At 37.7% G+C, this 24,182-nt stretch overlaps 1 protein-coding gene across 3 annotated transcripts in view; it reads right to left on the bottom strand.

Annotated features, from left to right (window-relative positions):
- The window catches only part of PAK1 (p21 (RAC1) activated kinase 1), a 158,022-nt gene that overhangs the window by 4,264 nt on the left and 129,576 nt on the right, over positions 1 to 24,182 (bottom strand). For all 3 annotated transcript variants that reach the window (XM_047070105.1, XM_047070103.1, XM_047070104.1), the window contains exons 8-13: positions 22,876 to 22,939; positions 18,974 to 19,022; positions 13,527 to 13,639; positions 10,111 to 10,228; positions 3,803 to 3,902; positions 1,559 to 1,755 (exon numbers count right to left, since the gene is read on the bottom strand). In XM_047070105.1, the coding sequence (XP_046926061.1) occupies positions 1,559 to 1,755; positions 3,803 to 3,902; positions 10,111 to 10,228; positions 13,527 to 13,639; positions 18,974 to 19,022; positions 22,876 to 22,939 (641 nt within the window). The remainder of the gene's footprint in view (positions 1 to 1,558; positions 1,756 to 3,802; positions 3,903 to 10,110; positions 10,229 to 13,526; positions 13,640 to 18,973; positions 19,023 to 22,875; positions 22,940 to 24,182) is intronic.

Here is a 24,182-nt window from a genome sequence, read left to right as displayed (position 1 = left end):
AAAAAAAAAAACTAAACTAAACCCTCCCTCAACTCTACTTCTAGTTCCTGCTCCATTTCTTTTTTCTCTTAAGAGCAAAACTCCTTAAACAACAACAACAATTGCTTTCATATGCCATCTCAACTTCTCCCATTCTGGTGGATTTACTCTAATTAGGCTATCATTTCATTACCATCACTCCACTGACTGTCAAGCTCATCACTAACCTCCACATTGGCAAATACAATGTGTATTTCTCAACTTTGTCTCATACAATCAGTGACATTTGACACAGCCAATGTCCTTCTCCAAAGAACACAGTTCTTCTCCAAACACTTTGTTCTCTTGGCCTCCGGAACACACTTCTCTCAGTTCTAGAAAGGCCATTCCTTGGTCTACTTTGCTAGTTCCTCCAAACTGTAAACATGAGAGTATCCCAGGGCTCAGTACTCAAACCTTACTCCCTAGGTGAGTGATCGTATCAATCATCTCGTTCCAATGCTTTAAATAAACCAACTATATACTACTTCCTGATAAATTTGTATTTATAGCTCTGACCTCTCACCATTAAACTCCAGACTCCTATGCCCAACTCTGTGCGACATCTCTACTTGGATGTCTAATAAACATTTCAAATTAACACATTAAAAACAAACTCTATTATCCAATTTTACCTGCTCTTCGACCTTCCCAGTAAATGGCAACTGAACTTTTTCAGCAATTAAGGCCCAAAATCTCATAGGCATTATTGATTCCTCTTTCTCTGATATCTAATTCACCTTGTCAGCTGTATGTTCAAGATATTTCCTGAGTCTAACCACTCTTCATGCCACCAACATAGTCCAAGCTACCACTCTTACCTGAATGATTATAACAGTATTTCAGAGTCTGCTTTCCATGAAAGCAGCCAAAATGGTTAATTCATAACATAAATTACATCATACTACTCCTCACCTCAAAATCCTTCAATGGCTTCCAATCTCTTACAGAATAAAAGCCAAGTTCTCAAGATGGTCACAAGGTCTGATTTGGTCCCCTCCTAGTTCTCTGACCTTGTCTACTATTCTCCTCCCCACTCACTCACTTAGGAACACTGCCCTCTTTGGTTTTTTCCTGGATACAAGTGTGTTCTCAAATCAAGTCGTTTATATACTTGATGCCTGGGAAACTCTTGCATCAGATTAATTGCATGGCTTGCTCCTTTCTTCAGGTTTCTGCTCAAATAACTTATAAGGGAGGACTCCCTTCTCTACTCTAAATAAAATAGTACATTTCTCCCTCTTTCCCCATCACTCTCATAAGCCCTCTACTCAGCTTTATTTCACAGCACTTACCCTCTGTTACTATTTATTAATTTCTTCATTGCCATTAGAACAGTTTCTTTTACATGGAAGGAACCCAAATAATTGTTGAATAAATGAGTGACTGTGAATATCTCTTTTCTTTAAATCCAATAGTGCCTAGTTTTATCTAGAAAAGACAGATCCAGGTTGAAAACTGTAGGGAATAGCCTGAGTCTCATTTCCTGGGACTAAAGACAATAGCCCAAACATCTTGAAATGGGACTAGTAACACTCACTCTGAGAGGATTTTCATTGAGGTATGGGGGCTCCCCTTCAATCATTTCAATGGCCATGATGCCCAGGGACCAGATGTCAACCTTGGGCCCATAGGCTTTCCGTGTCACAACCTCTGGTGCCATCCAGTATGGGGTTCCCACCATGGTGCTCCGTTTGCTCTGCTCTGGGGTGATCTGGGCACAGAATCCAAAGTCAGCTAGAAAAAGAAAAGAAAAGAAAGAATGGACGTATATTTAGGGTACACCTTCCATAAGTATTGACTATGTGCCTATCCCTAGCTGTCAAGCTCTGTCTAGCTCCCAGCCACGGCAATCCCTTCTCTCTCCAGACCTGGAATCACATGACTGCCACCTTCACATCCAGCTCTTAGCCTGTCCTCTGTCCGACATTGAAAAGAAACAAGACAAACAAAAGAAACATCATCTCTGGCCTCCTACCCCTCCTCAAACTAGAAGAACTAGGCATTAGAGCTAAAGGTGCCCGTTTTGGCCTTGATTACTTGCCCCAATTCTGCTTTCTTCTTGAAATCCACACCCATGTCCCAGAATCTGGCAGTCTAGGTCCTTGTTTTATTTTCTGGGAATGAGTCCCAGACTTAAGCCCTAATCACCTACAAGTAGGAATGGCCCTGCTTTTATTAATTTCTCACCCTGTGCCCCTGGACAAAGACTGCTAACAATCTTCCCATAAGTTGCCCATCTGTAACACAGCTGTCTGTCTGGGCTACTGATCCTCACACTTTCGAACAAAATGTTCTGCTTATAGTTCATTCTTATTGTATTGCAATTATATGTTTATTTAAATTGAGGCCTTTGATAGAAAAGGCTATGTCTTCCCACTCATTTTTTTATTCCCAGAGGGCCTAGGTATAATAGATACTTGATAAAAGTGTGCTGAATGAATGAATGAAAGAAACTACACTAATTTCTCCACTACTAGACTGAGAGCTACTTGAAGACAAGCAAAAGTATCCTTGGTGCCCATCACTGGACATAGCACACAGTTGGCATTCAGAAAATTTCTTTTGGCTAAACATATAAATGGATGGGGAGAAAAAGAAATGACATCCTGCATAGTGCTGAGTACTATAAAGAGCTTGCATATCCCAGGAAACACAGACATACCTCATTTTATTGTACTTCACTTTATTGCACATCACAGATTTTTACAAATTGAAGGTTTGTAGCAATTCTGTGATGAGCAAGTCTATCGGTGCCATTTTTCCAACAGCATTTACTCACTTCATGTCTCTGTGTTATATTTTGGTAATTCTCATAATATTTCTAACTTTTTCATTATAATTACATCTGTTATGGTGGTCTATGACCAGTGATCTTTGATGTTACTACTGTAATTGTGTTGGGGCATCACGAACTGCACCCATATAAGATAGTGAACTTATTTAAATCGATAAATGTCTATGTTCTGACTGCAGATGTGGTAGAAATAGCAAGAGAACTAGAATTACAAGTACAGCCTGAATTAGTGCAATCTCATGATAAAACTTGAACAGGTGAGGAGTGGCTTCTCACTGATGGGCAAAGAAAGTACTTCTTGAGATGGAATCTACTCCTGGTGAAGATGCCATGAAGATCGTCGAAATGACACAAAGGATTTAAAATATTACATAAATTTAGTTGATAAGGCAGTAGCAGGGTTTGAGAGGACTGACTCCCATTATGAAAGCTGATCTACTGTGGGTAAAATGCTATCAAACAACATTGCATGCTACAGAGAAGTTGTTCATGAAGTGGAAGAGAATCAGTCAATGCAGCAAACTTCATTATTGTCTTATTTTAAGAAACTGCCACAGCCACCCCAGCCTTCACCAACCACCACCCTGATCAGTGCACAGCCATCAACATCAAAGCAAGACTCTTCACAAAAACAAAGATTACAACTCACTGAAAGTTCAGATAATGGTTAGCAATTTTTAGCAAGAAAGTATTTTTTAATTAAGATATGTACATCGTTTTTTTGGACATAATGCTATTACACACTTAATCGACTTCAGTGTAGTGTAAACATAACTTTTATATGCACTGGGAAACCAAAAAATTCATTTGGCTTGCTTTACTGCAATATTCATTTTACTGCAATGGTCTGGAACTGACCCTCAATATCTCCAACATGTGCCTGTAAGCGAAGACCCCTTCCTCAGTCTTGTAGCTACTATTATATGATTACCCTCCCCCAGGAGACAGGGTCTCATCAGGAAGAGAAGTATCTTCATTCCTACTCACTTAGCTTGACAGAACCATCCATTCCCAACAGGATATTGTCACTCTTGATGTCTCTGTGAATGACCTGGTTCGAATGCAGAAACTCCAAAGCCTGCAGGCACTATTGAAGTCATGAGCAGAGGGAGAAAAAAAGGACTTATAATATGAAAACTTATAGAAAACCAACTAATCCAACCTCCCCATTTTATGACCAAGAAAGTGGGGGCCCAGTGAGTAAACAGAACTTGCTCCCAATCTGTGGTGGAGGCAGGTCTACAGCCTAATCTCCTGTCTCCTGGCTAAGCACTCTTCTAATTTGGTCCTGCTTTATGCCTTTCTTATAATATGCCTTACCATATCTTATTGTAATTATAGTACACCTTACAATAGTTTCCTTTTTTTAATGTTTATTTATTTTGAGAGAGAAAGAAAGAGAGAGCACATACGTGTGAGTGGGGGAGGGGCAGAGAGAGAGGGAGAGACATGGGATCCGAAGTGGGCTCAGCAGAGAGCCTGACCCAGGGCTCAAACCCATGAACCATGAGATTATGACCTGAGCTGAAGTCAGACACTCAACTGACAGAGCCACCCAGGCGCCCCAATAGTTTTTAGGTACAAAAGTCCCTCCAATCCATTTTGGAGTTTTTTTGTTTTTTGTTTTTTTATCAAACATTAGATCCTTAACAAAGAAGCTGAGGCCCAAGAAAAACTACTGAGGAAGAATGGAAATGATTTTATAACGATAAAACCGGAGGAAAGTGACAAAGAGAGTCATATCTGAGACATATGAAAGTGATATTAGAAACAGTGAAGTTAGGGGGCACCTGAGTGGCTCAGTTGGTTAAATGTCCAACTCTTGATTTCAGCTCAGGTCACGATCTTATGTTTCATGGGATCCAGCCCCGTGCCGGCTCTGTGCTAACAGCACGGAGCCTGCTTGGGATAGTCTCTCCCCCCATCTCTCTTCCCCTCCCTTGTTCACATTCTCTCTCTTTCTCAAAATAAATAAATAAACATTAAAAAAAAAAGAAACTTATTTTAAAGAACAAGCAAGAGTGAAGTTAGAAAACTCTTATTATTGGCGAGGAGATAATTTGTACTGTTTTGGGTATGTTAAATTTTATATACGTATAAGCATTTGCAGACAAATATTCAGTAGACAACTGAACATATGAGTCTTAAGTTCTATATGGAGATATGGACTTGAGATAAATATTTGAGTCATTTGTGACCAGGTGATTTTTTTTTCAAGTTATAGTTATGGCTGCAACTGGCAAATGTTACAGAAGACAAAAGCAAGAAAAGAATCTTGGAAAACATCTATAATTAGCAGGCAGAGTGAATAACACAGAGGCTAATGGAACAATGAAAATGCCTGGTGCTGCCACTTCCTGACTAACGATACTAACATTCTAAACAAATCACTTACTCTCTCCAGGCTACTGTTTTCCCATCTGTAAAATGTGGGGATAAGAAAAAATAACCTCAGGTTTGCTACTAAATCTACTAGTTTAAGTCCATAACGAAAAGCTAACATTTTAGAAGCTTCTACCAACTGAAAAATACTAGAGATGCAAACCAATTGGAAAATACTACTTCAATGTTTTCAAATTAATACTTCACTTTCTAAGAACATACCAATGGCTAAATTAAGAACAAACCAATATTCAGAAGCACCTTTTGCCTAAAAAAGTAAGAGTTGCTTTCCTTAGGAGGCTGGAGACCCTGATTTCTGGATGTCAAAAATTATGATAAAAAAATAACTTTGAGAAATTAGAACCCTCATACATTGTTTGTAGGAATATCAAAAAATACAGCCACTTTGGAAAACAGTTTGGCCATTTCTTAAGCAAGTACACCGAGTTGCTATATGACCAGAAGTTCCACTCCTAGGCTTATACCCAAGAGAAATGAAAACAGATATCCAACCAAAAATTTGTACAAGTACATATGTTATTATTCATAATAGCCAAAAAGTGGAAATGACCCAAATGTCCATTGATTGATGAATGATAAATAAATGGAATCTTACTTGTTAATAAAAAGAATGAAGTACTAATGTACATTATAACATGGATGAACTTTCAAAATATTATACTATGGAAAAGAAGCCGTTTCCATTTATATTAAATGTCCAGAACAAGTAAATCTATAGAGACAGAAAATAGATTAGTGGTTGCATAGCGTTGGGGGGGAGGGGTCAAGAAATGGGGTGGGTGGGGCAGTGCCTACTAATGAATGGGTAAGGAGTTTTTTTGGGGGGGAGGCGTGATGAAAATATTTTAAAATTGATTATGGTGATGGTTGTGTAACTCAATATGCTAAATACCATTAAATTATATACTTTTTAATGGATGAATTATATGGTATGTGAATTATATCTCAATAAAACTATTTTTTAAAAGAGGGATGACCTCTTAGAACTTAAAGATAATAGTAATGTCACCTATTTATGCAACATTAAAAAAAATTTTAAGTGCTTTTTGATCCATATGGCGCCCCTAACGTATATACAGGGTGAATTCCCATTTTAAAGATACATAAACTGAAGCAAATTGATTTCCCTAAGCATACATATGCATGTATCCTCAATCAGTGCAAGTTAGCTCCTGGGGTGAGTGAAAAATATTTTAGATATTACAGTGGTTTGTGGCTTCCCAAAGGGCCACAATACATAAACAGATATGCAGTATATCTATGGTATTAATATTTCATGGGGGGGGAATGGGATTAGGAAAAAATGTCTTAAAAGGCTCCCTCAGGGAGAGATAATAATAATTAAAAAAAGTTGAGAAACACTGTATTAGCAGTGCAGCAAAGAAAAGAAGCCATAGCTCCTAAGAATCCCAGGTCTATGTTAATTCCATTTACCTACATGTGTGTGTTCCAGATCCCAGGATGCAGGGTGATCATATTTTCTAGGATGAAATTGATTTCACGTGACCTCACTTTTCCTAATATTGATTAAATATACAACTACATTTTTCCATCTGAATGCCTCCAGATCTTACATCATCAAACCCCAATCATAATATTGAACTTAATCCCATAATACTCTGAATCTCATCTTCTAATCACCTAATCTACTTTTCCCTAATTCTGAAACTTTTCTATTATTGGGCTACTGTAAAGTTCCAGTCTCTTATCAGCAAAACATCCAATATCCTCAACTTCTCTGAATATTTCCTTCATCTTCTTCCTCTAATAAAAATATGGCTATCCACAAGAGTCAGACGATAAAAAGAAATTAAGGGCATCCAAATTGGCAAGGAAGAAGTCAAATGTTTACTCTTTGCAGATGACATGCTACTCTATATAGAAAACACTAAAGACCCCCACCCCACCAAAATTGCTAGAACTGATATACAAACTCAATAGTCACAGGATACAAAATCAACATCCAGAAATCTGTTGCATTTCTATATACAAATAATGAAGAAACAAAAAGAGAAATCAAGGAATCAATCCCATTTACAACTGTACCAAAACCAGTAAGATACCAAGGAATAAACCTAACCAAAGAAGTGAAAGACCTGTACTCTGAAAACTCTAAAACACTGATGAAAGAAATTCAAGATGAAGCAAAGAAATGGAAAGACATTCCATGCTCATGAACTGGAATCACAAATATTGTTAAAATGTCTATACTACCCAAAGCAATCTGTATCAAAATACACATTTAATGCAATCTGTATCAAAATACCAAAAACATTTTTCGCAGAGCTATAACAAAAAATCTGAAAATTTGCATGGAACCACAAAAGACCCCAAATAACCAAAGCAATCTTGAAAAAGAAAAAAACAAAGCTGGAGGCATCACAATTCCAGACTTCAAGTTATATTACAAACCTGTAGTAATCAAAACAGGATGATACTGGCACAAAAACTGACACATAGGTCATGGAACAGAATAGAAAATCTAGAAATGAACCGAAAACTACATAGTCAATTAATGTTCAACAAAACTGAAAGTATATCCAACAGGAAAAAGATAGTCTCTTCAAAAAATGGTGTTGAGAAAACTGGACAGAAACATCCAAAAGAATTAAACTGGACCACTTTCTTATACCACAGATAAAAATAAAATCAAAATTGATTAAAGACCTAAATGTGAGACATGAAACCATAAAAATCCTAGAGGAGAACACAGGTAGTAACCTCTTTGACATCTGGCCATTGCAACTTCTTTTTAGATATGTCTCCTGAGGCAAGGGAAACAAAAGCAAAAATAAACTATTGGGACTTCATCAAGATAAAAACTTCTGCACAGCAAAGGAAACAATCAACAAAACTAAAAGGCAACCTATGGAATTGGAGAAGATATTTGCAAATGACATATCTGATAAAGGGGTAATATCCAAAATATATAAAAGACTTGTAAAACTCAACATCCAAACAACAAATAATCCAATTAAAACAAAGGCAAAAGACATGAATAGATATTTTTCCAAAGAAGACATACAGATGGCCAATAGACATATGAAAAGATGTTCAAAGTCACTTATCATCAGGGAAATACAAGTCAAAACAATGAGATATCATTTCACACCTATCTGCAGAATGGCTAAAATCAGCAACACAAGAAACAACAGGTGTTGGTGAGGATGTGGAGAAAGGGGAACCCTCTTACACAGTTGGAGGGAATGTAAACTGGTGCAGCAACTCTGGAAAACAGTATGGAGGTTCCTCAAAAAGTTAAAAATAGAACTACCCTACGATCTAGCAATTGTACTACTAGGTATTTACCCCCCCAAAATATAAAAATACTAATTCAGAAGGATACACACACCCTGATGTTTATAGCAGCATTATCTACAATAGCCAAATTATGGAAACAGTCCAAGTATTCATCAACTGATGAATGTAAAGAGAAGTTGTGGTATATATATATATATATATATATATATATATATATATAATGTGGTATATATATATATATATATATATATATATATAATGTGGTATATATATATATATATAATGTGGTATATATATATATATATATAATGGAATATTACTTAGACATAAAAAAGAATGAAATCTTGCCATGTGCAATGATATGGATTGAGCTAGACAGTATTATGCTAAGTGAAATAAGTCAGAGAAAGACAAATACCATGTGATTTCACTCATATGTGGAATTTAAGAAACAAAACAAACCAGGAAAGGGAAAAAAAGAGAGAGAGAGAGAGAGAGAGAGAGAGAGAGAGGCAAACCAAGAAAAAGACCCTTAACTATAGAGAACAAACTGATGGTTACCACAGGGGAGGTGGGGAGGAGGGATGGGTTAAAGAGGGGATGGGGATTAAGGACTGCACTTGTGATGAGCAATGGGTAATATATGGAAGTGCTGAATCACTATATTGTACACCTGAAGCTAGTATTACATTGTATGTTAACTGACTGGAATTTAAACTTAATTTTTTTAATGTCTTATTTATTCTTAAGAGAGACAGAGAGGGAGAGACAGACAGACAGAGCAGGAGCAGGTGAACAGCAGAGTGAGAGAGGGACACAGAATCTGAAGCAGACTCCAGGCTCTGGGCTGTCAGCACAGAGCCCGACGCGGGGCTTGAACTCATAGACTGCGAGATCATGACCTGAGCCAAAGTCAGACACTCAACCGACTGAGCTTAAATAAAAGCTTTAAAAACATGGGGCTCTCCCTGAGGATATTGCTTCTCACAGAAACTTTGTGAAGTTTTTTTTTTTCTCCTCTTACACCAGCATATTACAGACCTTTGACATTTAACACCAATGAGGAGAAAAGAGAATACCTATTTAAGTTTCATTTTCCATTTCTTTTGCCTGGAAGTATTTTACCCCAGATTTTTGTGTGGCTTGCTTTTTCATATATTCAGATCTTTATTCAAATCTATGGCAAAACCATCCCTGACTACTCTGTCTAAAATAGTACCTCCTCTGTCACTACCTTCTTAATCTGTTTTATTTCCTTCGCAGCACATGAAGAGAACAGGAAAGTAGAATAAAAATATGATTAAAATATATATCCATGTAAAAGAGAAAAATACTACAAAGTATTTATAGCAGTCACCTTTAAGGTTGAAATTGAGTGACTTTACATATATATATGTAATTTTTAATTTTTCTACAATGGGTATATACTTTTATAATCAGAATAAAGTTATCTTTAAATAATAGATCATAGTGATAGAAAATTCAAAACAGCTAAACAAAAGAATAATGGGAGAGTCCAGCAAATTTCTTCCACCTTCAGTGCCCAGGCAGAAATCCCATCAAGTAAAAAACTGATAGACACTGATATGAAGACCACTTCCTGCTCAAGGCTGGTTGGCCATTGGCCTTACCTCACGGCAGACAGCTGCGATCTGGCCTTCATCCATGCAAGTTTCTGTTACCACATCTGTCAAAGAGCCTCCAGCCAAGTATTCCATGACAACCCACAGCTCATCTCCCACGAGGTAACTGTAGGAGTATAGAAAAGGGGTAAGAAGGAACAGAGCACACTGAGCCATAGCAATGGGTTTCAAAGGCTCAGCATATACACAGAGTGAACCTGTATCTCCATCAGCTCTGGAAAAGTCTAGGGTTCTTTTTTCCGGGGAAAAGCAAAATCTGAGGGATAGAAACACTAACTTGATATCCCTTGTGGATTCTCCTGGAGGAAACAAAGCAGATTATTCTGTGAAGCCCAAAAGAGTAGAACTAAGATTATTAGGTTGAAGATATAATAAAATTACATTTCATCACAATACAAAGCAATGCTTCTCAAAATTAGGCATCATTTCCACACATCTAGAAGCATCAAGGCAGAGAGCAACCAAACATTTGACAAAGATGGGATTTGGAATCCATGTCACCAGCATTAGAGCAAGTCACAAAACCTCCTTGAGAGTTCTAAATCTGAGATCCATGAGACCAAGTACTGGGTCTTGTTCAAGACTCTATCCCCAGAGTCTAACACAGTAGATGCCAATGTTTCCTGAATAAATCAATGAGCAAAATAAAAGATAATTGATTGTAAATATTAAATGAAATAATGGCTATAAAAGCCATTTAAAAGCCATAAAGTATCATACACATATTATGTTGGCAATGATCTCCACTTTACATGATTCTAAAAATGAAATGAATTCAACAAAGCCTGCAGAGCCAAAGCCTCTTCTGGTAAGCCAAGCGCTGCCATTTCGTGCTGTATCCCTACAGAGATTATTGAGACATGAGTTACGACCAATACTATCACTCAGGGATTGGATCATTCAGCCCTATTATGTGATAAATAAAAAGATCACTTAGCCTGTCTGGTCAGTCTTTTTAGGTGCAGAATGAAACAAATAAAAAGACTAGCCAAGAGCCCTACAGACTTTTCTGCTAGCTTTAGACAAAGAAGCTATATTGGACTGGCTTGAGCTGTGTGGTATGTCATCTTATTGTCACCCTGATATTGGGACTACTTCTGGGCAGACAGAGGGACTGTTAAAAAAAAAAGCCTTCAGCAAAGGCTGAGAATAGGATTTGAATCCTATTCTCTTGATTCTGAATCTAGTACTCTCTACATAGCTTCTATATTCTTTGTAACTCAAAGTCTTGTAGTTTTTTGTTTTGTTTTTTTTTAGTTTCCAGGAAGAATATATGTGACAGATTAAGATGTTCTTCAACTTGAATCTCTTTTGAGAGAGAAGATGATGGGGACTTGGACTAAAAGATAATTTAGGACTGGGTAAAAAAGTCTCCACTGGCATGAGCCTATTTCTTCCCTGACAAAGAATGCACATTATGCCCTCTCATCCAGCACATCAAGGAGACATCTGCCAGCTTGGACTGATTGGGAGGAAGAAATATGAGGGTTCAAGAGACCATCTCTGGACACTGGAAAAGAGAGCCTCTTTACCTGGGCCTGACATGACATACCTGGGCTTTGCTGTGTAAAGCTAAGACAATGCACAAACAGATACAGGTTGTCCCAAAAACTCTGTGGTTACACTGTATGCCAAGGTACCATCAAAAATCACATCTCCAAGGTAAAGCCTCAGAGCATCACACATTTGGAGAAGAACAAATCGGATGGAGCTCTCCCCTGGGACAACTCACAAGAATCAGGTGCTCAACTGCAATACCTTCACTTACTGCTCAGGGTAAGGGCACCCTCCTCTGTCCTCCCACAGGAGCTCCTGGGTATTTTTTTATTTGAAGGCAGGGATTGAACCTTACTTACTTCTGGTTTCACAGCACAAGCATCTGGAAACACCAGCAAAGGCACAATTGATAAACAAATTTATAAATTTTCTTATCTTATTCCCAGGACACAAATTCCTTCAATAACATGGTCATGCATTTTATCGTTTAGATACCACCAGTGATAAGACACTAACTTTTTAATGAGATAGGACATACTTTTATTGGGAAGCTTTCATTTTTCCTCATCCTAACCCAAAATCCGGTACCCTTATAGCCTTCAGGAGTTTGTCCAAGCTATACTCTCTATATAATAAGTTCTTCAAAGAGATGGGAAGGTGAATAATAACTTTCAGAGGATTTTTCAAAGCCAGTCATGATCCGCATCATGGAAAGACAATCATTCCTCAAAAAGGAAGAAGGCTTTATTTGCTATAGTTATCAACATTATGCATTGGAAAGGTCAAAGTCCAACTCTTTTCTTCTTTAAAGAAACTGAAGCCTACCAATGTTTTAGATGCAAAAGAAGAAATCTGGCAGAATCTGGCAGAAATGAAATATAGCTGACAATGCAACATAAATATTAAAAAAAGTTAGAGTCCAAGACTTAGTCCAATAGCACCTCGACCTGTGATGTCTCTGAAACCCAGGCAAGAAGCTCACTTTCTTTTTTCACATATAGGAGAAAAGAACATGATATGATGGAAAGGGTATGGATGTTGGTGCTAGGAATATTCAAATCCAAAACCCTCATTTGCTACTTACTGGCTTACTGGTCTTGGACAAGTTATTAACTTCTATGAACCTCAGTTTCTTCTCAGTAAAATACAGGTAGTAAGCCCTATTTCACAATTAGATATGTTCATGAAAGTACTTGGTACAAAGTAAAGCATAACACAAATGTTAGCTATAACCACTATTATTATGTTTAAGAACAGAATTCTGATGAGCTGGAATAATGGGCTGACATAATCAAAATGGGATTTAATGAAGGTTCCTAAAAAGTTCTACATTACCAGTTTAAGGCAAGCTCCCATTTAAAAAAAAAAAGGGATCAGAGATTTAAATTGACTACAGACTAACTAGGGGTCAACAATGAAACAGGCTTCCTAAAAATAAAACAGTGAATGAAATCATGTTGAATTTAGAACAAGAGAAGTCTTATTCTTTCCATATTGGTCAATCTCAAATGAAACTACAGACTGTCAAATTTTGAGAGAATAAGTAAGATAAAGTAGAACTTATTCAGGAGGGTGAGCAGGATAAGGAAAGATCTGGAATGTGAAATGATTTAAAGGCTTACATGGCTGATTCTAGCAGATGGGCTGAAGGGCCTCTGTGAGGCAGAACAAACGGTTCTGGGACCAGGTGTCAGAAGCTACAGGGTGGTAGGGTTCATCTAACCCAGAAAGACTGTGCAGCAATCAGAGGTGTCCAGCAGTATACAGGGTCAGAGGCAGACAGCCAAGCATCACAGAAGATTCTTAAATGAAGGCAGTTTAGAGTGCTGGTGATGCCTTCTCCACTAATAGTTCCACCACCCATCAGTCCCAGGCTGATCTCTCTGACAAGACCTATTACTTCATACCTGTCCAAGTAGTTGACAATATTTGGGTTCTTGTTTTCCCTCATGACCAGGATCTCATTAATAATCAGCTCTTTCTTCGGCTGCTGCTGAAGGTTCATCTGCTTAATGGCCACCTGAAACAGAGTATATTCAATGAGCAACCAGTCACTCAACATTTACTGAGTGACTACTTAGTACCAGAATTTAAACACTAAGGAGACAGAGACGAATCAGTCTTAGCCCTTGCAGAATTCACATAAACCCGTGTATTCAATGTGAGGTTCCCGGACCAGCAGCATCAACATCATTTGGCAACTTGTTAGAAATTAAAATTTTTATTTTTTTAATGGCTATTTATTTATTTTGAGAGAGAGAGAGAGAGAACACACGCAAGTGGGGGAGGAGCAGAGAGAAAGGAAGAACAAGAATCCCAAGCAGGCTCCATGCTGCCAGCATACAGCCCAACACGGGACTCGACCTCATGAACTGTGAGATCATGAACTGTCAGATCATGACCTAAGCTGAAATCAAGAGTCTAACGCTTAACTGATTGAGCCATCCAGGTGCCCAAGAAATTGAAATTTTTTAGGTCCCACCCAGACAGAATCAGAAATTCTGTTTTAATAAATGCTCCAGCTGATTCTGATGTGCACCAAAGTTTGAGGATCAAACCTTCTATTAATAAAATATTCATATGAGAAAAATATTTTTTTTAAATCACAATATAAAAGAGGTATGCCATAACAAAAGTCCATACGAAGTGTTACAGAAACACAAAATAGAGCAAGACCTCCTTCAATATGGCAATGTTGAGACGCTTCATAAAGGGGGGGATGACTTTTTGAACTTGGTGTGGAAAGATAAATCAGAGTTGATCACATTAAGAGAGAAGAGAAAAAGGGGATGAGAGATATATAATATTTAATATATATTAATAAATAAATTAATTAATTAATCAATAATTTTAATAATTATTAATTTAATAATTTAATAATAAATTTAATAATAAATTTAATTTAAAATTAAATTTAATAATAAATAATTATTAATAAATTAATAAATATTTAATATATAATATTTAATATATAAATATATAATATTTATATATCAAAAAGAATTTAATAGGTTTTTTGTCTGTGGAAATGAATTTCCACATAACACAAATATAAGGTATAAGTTAGTTTCCAAGACACTTTTGCGTCCATTTCTTCTATGTATCAAGTATTAGGTAAGGTATTCTCAGGTTTATTTCATTTAACCCTCGGAGACACGCTATGAGTTAAGCATTAATATTGATTCCTTTTGACAGATATGGAAATCATGATTCAGAGAGGATATGTTATTTGTATACACAGTGATTCAGTAGCAAAGTTAGGAGTAGAACCCTCAAAAGTGATGCCAATTTATCCTGCACACAAGGCCAAATTAATCTTCCCCATAGTGCACATTTGATAACACCCTGCTCTGCTCAAATACATAAATGGTTTCTGTTTGCCTAGATGCTCCTCAGCCCAACATTCAAAGTTCTCATGATCTGACCCTTATCTTACTTCCCACTGTATTCCTTCACATACTCTGTGATCTGATCTTCTCTCCATTTGGAGTACCTTGCATCCTTTCCACATATTCAAAAGCTATTTATACTTTGTGTCAGGCCAAAAGAAACCTCATTCTCCAAACCAGATAGGCTTTTTTCTCTTCTTTAAAGCCTCATAAGATCATATTTATAGCTCTCTTAGGGAACTTACCACATAGTGCCTTTATGATGATTAGTTAGGGTGTATATCTCTAGAAGCTTGAGAGCTCATTTGAAAACTCAGAATCCCTGGTGCCAAGCACAGGACCTGACACACAGTGGTTGCTCAACAAATGTTTGTGGAAATGAAGAGAGAAAGAGAGAATTCAGTGTTTTTTTTTTGTTTTTAGACTATAAATAGCATGACTATTCCACAGAGCTTAAATTATTTGCTAAATGTTTACTCCCTAGAGATATTTTCTTTTCCTGCTTAACAGACAAGAACATGGACAACCTAACAGAACAACTAAATGAGTCTTTCCAGAAGCAGCAAGAGCTGTAAAAAATGAATAATCCACATTTTTATGGGAAAAAAAAACATAACTCTCATATTTCTTTAAGTAAAGTATAGGCAATCTTCCGCAGAGATTCAGTTCATCAATAAGAACAGAAATGATTCTTTTAAACACTTGACTACTTCCATTCCTCACCGCAAGCAAGAAAAATTTGCTTCGGAGTGGGGTCTCGTATGAGGTTAGGCTTCTGGTCTGGCTGTAGCTTTCCATAATGTTTGATTATTAGCTTTTTCTAATATCTGAAGAGCAACATATTGATCTAAAGATGTATTAAGTATAGTGACCTTTATAATATATATTAAAATCTGGGGTCAAAGGAATACCTTTGGAGTTCCTCTGGCCATCCTAAAGAATGGGACGGTGCTTACAAACCTCAAAGAGGTGGCTGCTGGAAGCAGCAAGGGAGATGACTGGCAAGTAGAGAATAACACAGAGGCAGTAGCAAGATACCAGGAATCCTTTTCAAAAGCTACTGACTAAATATGTGTTAGGCTAAATGCCCTTCACACAATCCGTCCCTCTTAGGACAGCACATAGCATTTCTATAAAAGAAAAAGAATTAGGCTTGCGCTCTGAGAACCTGAGCTCTGGGGACCTAAGCTCTGAGGCTGTCATTTACTGACCTTGACCAATCACAAGCTCTCTGTGCCTTGGTCTCTCCATCAGTACATTGAGGATAATAATCCCACCCTTGGTTCCCTTTTTTGCAGGATTGTTTTGAGGACTAAATAGGAGATAGTGGCCAATGCATTACTCAAATACAAGTAAAAATTTTTAATAATAAAGGAAGAGAACAATAAAAACCATGAATTGTAGTAATGACCGTATTTGAGGAATATCTAACCCAGAGCAGCAAGAATGACCACATCAACAGGAACGACAGCAAAAACCAACCACCGGCAACACTGTTTATTCAATGCTTACTGCGTGCCAGGTGCTAGGTTAGGTGCTCTAGTTACATTATCTCAGTAAAAAGTAACAACAACCCTCCAAGTAAAAATCATTATCTGTATTTTCAAGTAAAGAAATTGAGACTAAGACTTTTAAGAAATTGACCAAGGTCATAATCAATGCCCTCAGGTCCATATGACTCCAAAGTCTCTTCCAATCTATTCCTTCTATAAAACACATTCCCTCTAAAAATGAGTTTGAAAAATAATTGTTGAATCTGTAACTGGGAGACTTCCTGGCATTAACATGCTAATCTTCCTATATGTGACATACAACAGTTCTGTTCTTCCCAGGTGGATAACCCCCAATAAGCACTCACTCACAAAGACTGAGAGCATCTTGCCAGCTCCACTAACGATTTATGCTCCCTGGGGCAGGAAATGAGGCCTTCCTGACCACACTACATTAGCCACCCTAATGGACTTGCTTCCATTCATAGTTTTGTAACCACAAGGCAGGCATACAGTGAAGTCAAGTTTCTATTTCCTGTGGCCAGCTTCTCACACATGCAGGCTCCAGGCCTTTCCAGGAACTGCCAATTACCAGCCTGTCTCCCATCAAGGGCTGTAGGGCCCCAGAGCCCAGAAACAGGACAAGGAGCCCTAGTACCTAACCTTAGCTCTGTTGTGGCCTTGCAGCTTGGAGAACACAGGTCTAGGTTTTAGAATCAAGATTCTAACCCAGTCCTTGCTAACTGCTGGCAGCACAAACTTGCAAAAGTTGGCTAAACTCTCTGAGCCTCAAAATCTTAATCAGTAAAAGGAAATAATATTACCTACCCCACAGGGTTCTTTTTAGGATTGGTATAATCACCTCTTTTCTACCTCTGCCTCTAATTCACCATGTTTAAAACTGGCACAGTAATACCTTCCTTACTCACCATTACTTTAACGCAGGTTCCTGTCCTCCGATCTATTCTCCACACTACAAGACTTTTATATGTGCCCAATGGCAAGTGTGGTCTCTAACACTTACATATGATTTTAATGTCTGCGTGCCTGCACAGGATTCAATATTTCACACAGTTCTTAGCACAAAGTGTGGCATAAGGCAAATCTTCAGCAATTGCTTTGTGGAACAAATAAAAAATAATAAATATGGAATTTTTTACTGAATGTAATAAATATATAACTTTAATTCTTCAAGTTTATGATGCATTTTCACATACATTGCTTTACTGAATTCTTCCAACACTTTTGGTAGGTATGTATACGTTATCATGCACATTTCATAAATAAAATTCAGATTCAGAGAAGTCACATGACTTGCCTAAAATCATTTAAGTGCTAACAACAGTAAGCATCTAGGTTATTGAATTCATCTCAAAGAACAATGACTAAATCCTTAAATAATTATTTTGTTTTTTAAGTTGACCTACCGTCAACGGAGCCTCAAAATTTGGTTTTGATGCTTGTAAAAGACTCACAAGAGCAAGGTGAAATATGTGCTATTCCTATTGACCATGACTGCTCCAGTATACCAGGGGTTTCAACCACCAAACATCCACAAGCAGGTCTTAGTAGCTTCCCTCCCAGGAGCCGTACTCTATCACGGGAACAAGAGGTCTCTCTCACAACCTCTGAGTCCCAGGACTCTGCAAACTAAGAACTTCCACGAGCAGCTCCCATCCCCAGCCCACCTGCCAACATTCCTGCTCTACAATCAAAGAACAGAATGCAAGGAAAACTCAAGTACTCTATATTCCCTTCACGGCTTCCTTCTGCTGACGATGGAGGGTCAGCAGGCCTTAGCAATAAAGTCAGAGTTCTGTCAGCTTAATGAAATGAGAAAGACAAAGAGGTGCCTCCAAATGAGGACCTCAACGTCTGCTGGAATTCTGGGCGCAGACTAACGAAAGGATCACTACATCAGGAGTCAAGAGATGTGTGTTTAAGTCTCTTCTACGTCAGATTTCTCTACCAAACACCAAACTTGTATAAACCATCATCCACCACTAGGCAGTGCCACAGGAAGATCTCTCAGACAATATCCAACTTCTTCAAACCTATACCTCCACCTTTTTACTTTCTACTTAACTAGGATCACTCACTTGTGAGTCATCCTCACATTCATCAATCCCCAGATTCTGGCAAATCTACCTGTGTACGCCTCAAATCCAGCCACTTCCTCCCATTCATACTATGCTACTGCCTCAGTCCAAACCATCACCTCTCACCTAAAATTACGCAATAACCACCTGACTCATGTGCTCCAAGCTTAACTCCTCCAATCTGTTCTCCATGCTGTAGCCACAGAGACTTTTTCCAAAATCTGTAAGTCTCATTATGTTACTCCTCTGTTTAGTTCTAGTCTTCTATAGTGAGAAACTAGAAGTGTCCCTATTGAGCTAAGAAGAACTAAAAATTAACCAAACATAAAAAGAAACAGTAGAACTGAAGGAGCAAGAGTCGGTGGTTAATACTCACCTCCTGTCCTGTGGCCACATCCATTGCAGTGTACACAGTGCCTGAAGCACTACGTGACAGGTGAGAGAGAGAGAGAAAAAAACAACACAGGTATTAAATAAAGTGACATTTGTCAAATGTAGATCTACAGATGACCTGGCAATGCAAGTGTTAATAATAATAGCAGCAAAAATAACCCTCCCCAATCCCTCCTCCCCCTACTCTATTCTCATATGTGAGAGGCAGTACATGGCAGAAAGAGAACACAGGCTCCAGGGGCCAAAAGACTTAGGTTCCAAAATGAAACTTCTACCTAGTATCTACAAGCTATATGATCTTGAACAAGTGATTTAATTTCCCTGAGCTTCACTTTCCTCGTTGGCGAAGTGAAGATAAGATAAGAGATAAGAGACTATAAGAGAATTTAAATTAATTAGTTCATAAAGCACTTAGCCAAGTGCCTAGAATATAACAGATCTTGATTATATACTAGTTTCCTGTTCTTGCTCTTCCTCCTCTCTTCTCCATCACCCTTGGCAGGTTCCTTTAACCCCTTGCAGCCTCAAACTCTTCATTTGTAAACCTTAGTAAGGTCAGATCTATGGTTTTCAACCAGGGGTGAGTGAGGGGAAAGGGGTCCAAGGGAAATGTTCAGAATGAGGTGGAGGGAGGGGGCGGGGAGGGTTGACCTGCTTATATTTTTAGCAAAAGAAATACGGACTTCTGGGGTAATAGTAATGTTCTATTTCTTAATGTAGGTACTGGTTACATGGGTGTGTTCATTTTATAAAATTCATTGAGTTGTACACTTATCTGTGTTATATTCAATTATAATTTACATTAAAAAACTGTAAGTACTAAAAAATAGAAAATTAATCTCATGGTGCTTTAATCCTATGAACCTTTAGAACAGTGATTTTTTAATCACTTATCCTATCAAGAGGATATGTGAATTTTATTTTGCAGTTTATATTGTAAAATAGGTTTTTATTTTTCATTTTTTCAAACATAAAATATTAAATATGGTTTTTCAAACACATATGTTGCCTGAAAATCCGATATAATTCTTACCCCATCCCCAAGGTAAAAATAACCTCATATACACACATATGTACATGTATAATACACAAACATATATATATATATATATATATATACACACACACACACACACACACACTCACTCACACATACAAACAGAGAAAGAGAGTGGGAAGAAGAAAGGCAGAGACAAACTATGAATAATGCTAGGAAAGGAATCATGTCCGTTCTAAATAACTAAAAACTTAATTTTATGCCTATAACCATGAACCCTGTATATCTGTAGGTGAGTGATATGCAACAACATTTATAACTGTACATGCTGTATGTCAGATACATATGTGCAATTTGAAGAAATCTTAAAGTCTATGTATTACCAAATGCATTCCAGGCAAGCCCTGAGATTATGCTGCCCAGGGAAATCAGGTCCGTTTAGGGAGAAAAGTCACTTGTAGGCCTTGCAGCTCAAAATTATGGTCACCAGCTTCCACACCACCACTCTTTAGTTAGAAGTATACTTATATGCCAGGAAATTGCGATCATAAGATACGGGCTATAAGAACTGGATTATTTGTATTGGCAGTTACCTTCCCATTGCCTGATCATTCTATCTCTAGTCATTTTCTGTCATTAAGCCGGTGTCTATTTTCCTATACTCATCTTCTTCCATCCTACCATAAGCATCATTCTTAAAGGGCAAATATGCCCAGGCCCCAAGGGACTGGACATTTTGGGACTATGTCTCCATGATTACAGAGATTTAGATGTCAGGCCCACTAGTTAATACTTGATTATTTGTACCTTAAAAAAAGACATATGAATTCCAGGTCAAAAAAAATTCTTCAGGTCTTAAGGGATAAAAAGCAAACAAAAATTATAACTATCAATTCATCATATTTGTGTAGCATTTATTTTTTACTATTTTTTTTAAGTAGGCTCCATGCCCAACATGGGGCTTGAACTCACGACCCTCAGATCGAGAGTTGCATGTTCTACCAACTGAGCCAGCCAGGTGCCCTGTGGCATTTTAAAATCATGGAATGTGTAGGAGCTTAATACATTTTTCATTCCTCCCTTAGCACACTAACAGACCTGTCAAAAAAGCAAGGAAAAAACATTTTTCAGATGTTGCCTATTTATGCCTATATATGTTACATTTCTGATGTTCATTTCTGAATTAAAAAAAGAAGTCAGAGGGGCACCTGGGTGGCTCAGTCGTTTAAGTATCAACTTCGACTCAAGTCATGATCTCGCAGTTCGTGAATTCGAGCCCCATGTTGGTCTCTGTGCTGACAGCTCAGAGTCTGGACCTTGCTTCAGCATCTGTGTCTCCCTCTCTCCCTGCCCCTCCCCTGCTTGCACTCTGACTCTCTATCTCTCTCAAAAATAAATAAACGTTTAAAAAAATTTTAAAAAAAAAAAGAAAGAAAAGTCAGAAGTTCTGGAAGTGAAAGGCTCTGAGTCCACAAGCCCTCTCTTAAATTTACAGATAAAGAAATTGAAGTCCAGAGATGCAACCTGACTTGCCCACACTTGTCCATGCACCTTTCTTCTACATTCTTAATATTGTAATGTAGTTAGCTAAAGGAAATGCCATCCCAGGTTATTTTGAGACAAGCAATATGATTTCTCTTCAAGGTGTTAACTACCTTATATCAGTTCAGACTCGCAAAAGCATGTCTGGTAGGAAAAGCACTGGACCAGGAAAAAAATAAGATCCACTCATGTCCAGGGTTATTTTGAGGATTAAATTAAACAACAGATGCAAATAACAGATGTAAGCTGTAGAATGATGTACAAACACATCATTATATAATGCAATACTTTATTTTCAGAAGTTCTTGGATTCATAAGAAAGAAAACTAAAACAGAAAACTTCAAAGATTTCATTAGCAACAATGCTTTCATTCAATTAACTGAGAGCTTTCTGTAAGTCAGGTGCTTTTTTTTTCCAGTTTCTCTTTAATTTTAGCTATTTGGGTAGGTCTATAGAAATCTCATTATTTTGCTTTTTTATACAGAGATATGACTTGACTAAAGTAAACTGCACAAATTTTCAGTGTGCAACTTGATGATTTTTCAGTATGTACACACCCATGTGTTCACCATTAAGATCACCCCAAAGGTTCCTTATGCCCCGTCCCAATTCACATGCCCTTCCCAGACACAACCATTTTTCTGACTTCTATTAGCATAAATGAGTTTTGCCTTCTCTTGAACTTCACATAAACACACATCATATAGTGTCTGCTCTTTTATATCTGGCTTCTTTTGCTCAAAATAATGGCCAAACACTTTTAAGACTTATCATAAACATGAGGTCTTTGAAGACAGAGTTTGTATCAGATTCATAGCTGTATTCATAGTGCCTAGCACATAAACAGGAACTCAGTTAAGAATTGCTGACTTCAGTACACTGAGGGCAGCATGCAAGATTCACAGAAGAAATCAGAGAGCAGGAGACATGAATCCTGGCATCCACCTAGAAAAGCAGGTCCCATTACACTAGCAGAAGGGTCTGTAGTTCAGAGTCTTCCATTTCTCATTAGTGCTGGTAGGTCTCAGCGCCAGGTCAACAGGGTTAATCTGAAAAAGCAGAGCTGTAATTTGGGAAGCAGGTTTTGTGCTAAGAAAATAAATGGCTTTTGCACTCTCACTGAAGGGTTATTTTTAGCAACATGGTCAGCTAAATGGCACATCTCTCATACTAAGCATAATTCTGCCAAACCTGAAGTCAGCCTAACATAACACTTCCAGATGGGTGAGGGATGAGGTAGAGAAAGAACAAGGTTTATGAGAGGCAAAACAAAAGCAAAATCATATATACCAGCATACACAATTTTTAAGTCATTTCTCTAGGGAAAGAAAATGCCCCTACTAACCCTTGTCCAATCTTCTCAAACCGTGTATATTTCTTCTTAGGATCGCCCACACTCACTATGCTCCCTTTGAAAGAAACAGAGACCATGAATCATTTTTTCCCAGATCAAGATACAAAGCAGGGCCCATGTTCCCCCAAACCCTGGAGCTGGCAAGGATTAAAAAACTATCTCCAACACCCAAAACCATACTCAGTACATCCTCAGCTCTTGCCCGTAAGTTCCAACCAAAAATTTCATCTCCTTACGGCTTTTATTCATCGTATTCTATTCCATTTTCTAAACTCCTAAAGGCCACCATTCATTTTTAAATTCATTCATTCAATAAACATTTACCCATTTAATATGCTCACTTACTATGTACGAAGCCCTATGTTGAATACTAGGAATAAAGGGATAGATGAGACATAGTTAAAACAGTCCCTGCTCTCAAGAAGTTCAGTCTCATGGAAGAAATAGAAAAGTAAGCATAAAGTTCCATGAAAATCCAATTGTTGTAATACAGAAAGAGGCATAAAATACAGACTGAAAGTCTTCAGAAAGGAAGTGATATCTGATTTTTACAGGGTAAGTAGCAGTTAGCCAGGGAGAGGAAAGTCAAGAAGGGGTGACAGAAGGAAGTATATCAAGTGCAAAGACACAAAGGTATGAGAGAGGTTGGGTTTCACCATCTAGATGGTGAAACCAAGGCCCACAGAAGGGAAGATACTTCTTCCCAAGGTCACACAGCAAATTGGTAGTCAGAACTAAGATTAAGAGTTTGGTTTTTGGTCTCCCAGTCCAGTGTGCTCTCCCCAACACCAATTACTAATATTTGATACTTTTCACATATATTATCTCATTTGATTTACAAATAAGACAGTTATTAACATCCTAGTCTAAAAGATGAGAAAAGGGAAGCCTAGAGAACAATAGGAAATTGCCCAAGACCCCAAGTCAGTGGCAAGGCTGGGGCTTCAACCCAAGTGCCTTTAACTCCCAGGCTAGTCTGCTGTTCCTAATTCTATGTTCTAAGTATTACTGCTTTAAAACAAATCTGGTTCAGAGAAAAACACTACATATAGGAGTAAACAGATGGCTAGATAAGTGGCTTTTCCTACTTCATTTCATAAGGGCTCTGGGCAAGGGCAACTATTAAAAGAGTGACATTTTTTAAAAAGTCAAATAAGAATTATCAGGAAGCAATTGAAAGTGGCTAAGCTAAAGAACCAGAAACCTAGGCTTTAAAAAGCAATGCTAGTTTGCAGATTTGGCCAAATAAGTCATATCAAATCCCCTTTAGAAGTAAATAGGTACAGGGGTGCCAGGGT

Source organism: Lynx rufus, unplaced genomic scaffold (assembly GCF_022079265.1).
Source record: "Lynx rufus isolate CCGP_SWC_20201006 ecotype Redwood Valley unplaced genomic scaffold, mLynRuf1.p SCAF_9, whole genome shotgun sequence".
In the NCBI taxonomy this organism is placed as follows: Eukaryota; Metazoa; Chordata; class Mammalia; order Carnivora; family Felidae; genus Lynx; species Lynx rufus.
The sequence above is the reverse complement of the archived record's forward strand: the minus strand, read 5'-3'. Positions and strand labels throughout refer to the sequence as shown.